General features: G+C 53.8%; 1 protein-coding gene across 1 annotated transcript; it reads left to right on the forward strand.

Annotated features, from left to right (window-relative positions):
* The first annotated feature begins 4,001 nt into the window (after positions 1-4,001).
* On the forward strand, positions 4,002-4,946 carry LOC147526026 (olfactory receptor 14A16-like). The gene has a single exon (XM_086630587.1). The coding sequence runs from the start codon at positions 4,017-4,019 to the stop codon at positions 4,944-4,946; it is 930 nt and encodes a 309-aa protein (XP_086486713.1). The 5' UTR covers positions 4,002-4,016.
* The last annotated feature ends 360 nt before the right edge of the window (positions 4,947-5,306 follow it).

The following is a 5,306-nucleotide window of genomic DNA, read 5'->3' on the forward strand; positions in this document are numbered from 1 at the left end:
GGGGACAAGCTCAGGCTTGTCACACGCAAACACAGAGTGCCCAAGACCCCATGTGTGCAAACGCTTTACTTGAGACCACAGACGTGCTGGAGGGGATGGCAGATGGCAACGTGAAGGCACAGAAAGAGGAGACCCTGCACCTTGCAAGGCCAGAGACAAGCAGGGCTGGGCTCTGCAGTCCTGGCAGGAGAGGCTTTGCTGTCTCTGGTGTCTCTGCAGCCCCTGAGGGCCTGTGGTGGAGGTGAAACTGATCTCAAGGAAGGACAGACATTGCTGAAAATGTCTTTGGGCGTGGACATGCTGTGATCCAGGAACACTGTGAAAATCCTTGGACCATTCCCTGGTTTTATCATCAAGTGGGTGAACAAAGGGCAGCTTTAAGAAGAACTGGCAGAATTTGGGAGTAGGCAAATGAGTGGAGATCTCGGTGGAATGGGCTTCCTGTTCATGAACTGCCCTGCATTGACTGGATGGAGGTGGGTCAGACTCTGCCTCATTGCAGTGGTGGATTCAGTCACTGGCCATCAGAAACTGATTCCATCAGACACGGTGTCTGGAGAGTCTGTCTCACACCCACTCTGAACGACGATGCCTTTCCCGTAGATCCTGTGCGGTCCCTGCCAGCCACAAGCAATTGTGCTGGACAGCCCTGGCCTCTCGCACAGCACTACAGGTCTGTGTTTGGCCGTTGAGGAGCTGCCCTGGATAAGGTTGGGCAATGCAGGGATGTCCATGAGACATCTACTATTGCAGTCAGTGGGGATCTAGTACATACAGCTGATGGAGAAGAAGGCTGATGACTATGAGAAAGACACCTGGTCCCCTGACTGTCTCAATAGGCTGTCCTGGATGTAAGAAGTAGGGAAAAGTTCAGTTGTCCTGAATGTGGGCACCTGCTGTTGGCCAAAGGAATTCCCCACTCAGCTCAGAGATGATGCCTCCAGATACTGCCATCTCTATGATCTGCTCCATTAGAACTCGCAGTTACCTGCACATTTCTTGGACCACCTCTGGCACCTCAGATGTCACCAGGTGATTCAGTCTGAGCAGCTCACTGCTGGCCTCCATCTCCAGTCATTGCCATGGCAGCTGAGACAAGGAGCTCCCAGGCAGCAGGTGCCTGTTTGGTGCCCACCTGAACTGAGGCCAGAGGAATCCCACCTCCTGGGGGTTTGTGGCAGCCATAGGTGAGAGCTGAGTCCCCTTCCAGCCCCAGGACTGCAAACCCTGGCTGAGATGCCTCAATTGACTCATCTGAGTCCCTTCCCTAAGAAAGGGTAAAAGGAGCTCAGTCACTGTTCAGGATTCCTGTCTCACACCAGAAATAGAGAAAAAGAGATTCTTTTGCCTGATTCTCTCTGGAAGGAGAAATGACACTGCTGGAAAGAAGTGTCTGCAGAGGTGACAGAAGCACCAGACAGCATTACTTCAGTCTCTTTCTGAGTAGATTTTCCTGGAGCCCCAGGGACACCCGGAGGGAGCCCAGAGGGGGCAGAGACAGAGATGCCCTGGGCTGGTCCTGTGCTGCTGAGCTGGGCTGGGATCCTGGGATGGAGGGAGCTCATGGCAAGTGGGCAGCACTGCAGAGAGACAGCTCTGCCCAGGAGCAGCTCCTCTGCAAACAGCAGCAGGGCTGAGGGCACCAAGAGGAGAAGAGCAAGACTGAGAAATGTTTAGAGGCAGTTTGGTGTGGAGGATGTTGAGAATTAACAAGAGAAATCTTCACAGCCCTTGACACGGTAGGTCTCTGGCTGCAGGACAAAGAAGCTGCAGTTCCTGGAGAGATCTCCAAAAGGTGGAACATCCCACAGCCTATGAAACATTTCAGGAAGACTAACAACTTCCCTGACATGGAGAAGGTCATGCTCCAGAGCAGGGCTTCTCTGCTGCACTGTCAGAGGGCCAGGGCATGATGGCTGCCTTCTGCCAGGGATGGCTGCAGGGTGTGAAGGTGGGTGTGCAGCCAGAGGTGCCCAGGGCTGTCCTTCCCAGCAGGGTCCCTGCACCCCAGGGGCTGTGTGCTGGGGCAGGGACTCTGCCGCCTGCCAGGGTCATCACTCAGCTGCCCGGGAGCTCCCCACGGCGCTGTGGGGAGAAGCTGTGGGTTGAAGGAGCGACTGTCATCAGGGCAGGGACCTTCTGCAGTCAGGAGGGGCTGCATGGGTTACAGCTGCTCACAGCTCCAGGTTACTCCCAGGCATTTTCGAGGGAACTTTTCAAGATGGCGTTCCATGCAAGGGAAGGTGTCTGTCTTTTGTGGTTTCACAGCTTGGTTGGCTGGGTGGACAGTGGGACATTTCAAGGGGACTTTTCTATCCAAAGATCAAAGGAGGGATTACTGTATGGATAAGGCGCTCCCCTGAGCCGGTGTTTTCTGCATCCCCTTCCCAGTCTCCTCAGGGTGGGTGCGACCTGCTCTTTAGCCCTGCACACACGCAGAGGCTGCCGGGCACAGCTGGGCACACAGGGGCTGGGACGGGCTCTGGGAGCGCTGGCAGGGAAGAGACGCGGGGCCGGAGCAACAGCTCCTGGCAGGGACAGCTGCAGGCAGGAGAGATGGGCAGGAAAGGAAGGAACTGCTGATGGGAGCCCTGTTGCAGGGGAGATGGGGGCAGCTCCGGCCACCCCTGCAGTGCGGATGCCTTCCCCTGTCCCACCCAGCACAGCCGTTGTCCTTCATGGCCATGGGTTCTGGGCTGGGAGTCACCTCTGTGTCCAGCAGGCCAGCAGAAGAGGCAAAGGGCATCCCTCCTGCCACGTGCCCATTTCCCCCTGACCAGCGATCGGGCTGAGGGCCACTGTCCTGCGTTATCACTGTCTGGGAGATGGTGTGACCAGCTGGGTCAGGGTAACGCTGTGCCCGGTGTACGGCTGCCTCTGCCCTGGCCTCTCTCAGCCACAGCCTCACTCTATTTTATCTGTTTTCTCCATTTGCCTGATTTAAAGTTCTCTTTTTATTGCTGTCAGACTCCCTGGGGATGGAGTTTCAGCCGCAGCGTCACACACTGATCTTGTTGGTCCATTCATGCAGGTGTGTCCATGGGAACATGTGTCCCAGCTTTCCTCTGACCGGTGGGGCTGTGGGCAACGCAGCCTGTGGGGATGTGGAATGAATCAGTTCTCTCTTACTGAGATGCAAACATTAGCACATTTGGCTGTTTCTTGGGATGTCCTTCAAGGCTGTGAGCCAGGATGCCAACCTGTCCCATAACACCTTCATGTTTTATCTGAAAGTCCCACAGAGAAATATGGAGACTGTTTGACTGAGGGAATGCTGTTGGGTTGGTGAAATGATCCATGTGTGTCTTTGGCTGGAAGTAGGGTGCTGAGATCTTTAGAAATGGTGAGACATTGAGCAGTCTGCATTGGATCCCTCTGCTCTCAGCAGTGTCTGGTGAGTGTCAGGTTCATACAGGAGTCTGACCACCCTGTATGTTATGGAGTTGCAAGCCAAAGGCAACTGGTAATAGACAGCGGGTCAGATCAGCTCCCCTCGCTCTGCACTAAGCCACGGGCAGTGTTCCTGCCGTGCAGGACTCACTCTCTTCTCCCTGAGTGCGGCAGAAATGCTGAGGGTTTCTGCCATGGAAGAACACCCCCCCTCCCCGGGGAGAGGGAGGAGCTTTAAGAGACCTCAAACCTCTCCAACTCTTTCTGCCATCCTGTTTTTTTTAGCACACCGACGGAAGATGCTGAGAAACCTGTCTGCATCAGGAGCGGTACCATCTGACAAACACCAGGACTGGTCCCCGCCCTCATCATTCTCATGAACCCACTGCAGCAGAGCAGGGCTGACTCCTCGATATTCAGCAAGAAGCCCTTCTCACCACGGCACGCTCGGCCAACACCAGCCAGAGCTCCAGCAAGGGAGCTGAATGAAGGTTTAGAAAATGAAAATGGGATTTAGGTAACAGGAGAATCTATGAAAAATGTCTTTGACTTTAGTAAGAGAAGAATCCCCTATCTACTCTCTGTCTTTTCGCACTTGAACAATGCCCCATGCCGAGAAGAAGCAAATGTCCAACAGCAGCTCCATCACAGAGTTCATCCTGCTTGCATTTGCAGACACACGGGAGCTGCAGCTCTTGCACTTCTGGCTCTTCCTGGCCGTCTACCTGGCTGCTCTCCTGGGAAATGGCCTCATCATCACCACCATAGCCTGTGACCACCACCTCCACACCCCCATGTACTTCTTCCTCCTCATCCGCTCCCTCCTTGACCTGGGCTCCATCTCCACAACTGTCACCAAAGCCATGGCCAATTCCCTGTGGAACACCAGGGACATTTCCTACTTGGGATGTGCTGCACAGGTCTTTCTGTTTTCTTTTTGGCTTGGGGCAGAGTGTTGTCTCCTTACTGTCATGGCTTATGACCGCTACGTTGCCATCTGCAAACCCCTGCACTACGGGACCCTCCTGGGCAGCAGAGCTTGTGTCCACATGGCAGCAGCTGCCTGGGCCACTGGGTTTCTCAATGCCGTGCTGCACACGGCCAATACATTTTCACTGCCCCTCTGCCGAGGCAGTGCTGTGGATCAGTTCTTCTGTGAAATCCCTCAGATCCTCAAGCTCTCCTGCTCAGATGCCTACCTCAGGGAGGTTGGCTTTATTGTGGTTAGTGTTTGGTTAGTATTTGGGTGTTTTGTTTTCATTGTGGTGTCCTATATTGAGATCTTCAGGGCCGTGCTGAGGATCCCCTCTGAGCAGGGACGGCACAAAGCCTTTTCCACGTGCTTCCCTCACCTGGCCGTGGTCTCCCTGTTTCTAAGCACGGTCATGTTTGCTCACCTGAAGCTCCCCTCTCTCTCCTCCCCAGTTCTAGACCTGGTGGTGGCAGTTCTGTACTCCGTTTTGCCTCCAGTAGTGAACCCCCTCATCTACAGCATGAGGAACCAGGAACTCAAGGATGCCCTACGGAAACTGGCCCGTTGGATAGTGTTTCACTAACAATGACCTGTTTCACTTCCCTGCACATTTCCCGGGGTTTATCTTAGGAGAGAAGTCTGCTTTTTTTCCCTTGTGATAACTCTGCTTATAGATAATTTTCTGGGTTTAGTCTTGAGACCTGATCCTAATACGTCTGACTCTTGCACAACACTCTGTCAGATGTGACCTGTCAGATAGCAGCTTTTCCATAAAAATAGAATTCTCCGGTGCAGTGCCTGAAGATGGGGCTCTTCCATCAATGCTGCTTCCATGAAAGTGTCCAAGGAATTTGTCTTTTAAAGAGTCTGTCTTCCTCGTGTTCTCAATCGATTTGGGGTTAATCTCATGGTACTGTTGGGTTCTACTGGATCAAAAGTTCTG

Source organism: Tauraco erythrolophus, unplaced genomic scaffold (genome assembly GCF_009769465.1).
Source record: "Tauraco erythrolophus isolate bTauEry1 unplaced genomic scaffold, bTauEry1.pri scaffold_40_arrow_ctg1, whole genome shotgun sequence".
NCBI lineage: Eukaryota > Metazoa > Chordata > Aves > Musophagiformes > Musophagidae > Tauraco > Tauraco erythrolophus.

Excerpts from the sequence above, each read along its gene's own strand:
- LOC147526026 (XM_086630587.1), top strand. The coding sequence starts at position 4,017 with ATGTCCAACAGCAGCTCCATCACAGAGTTCATCCTGCTTGCATTTGCA.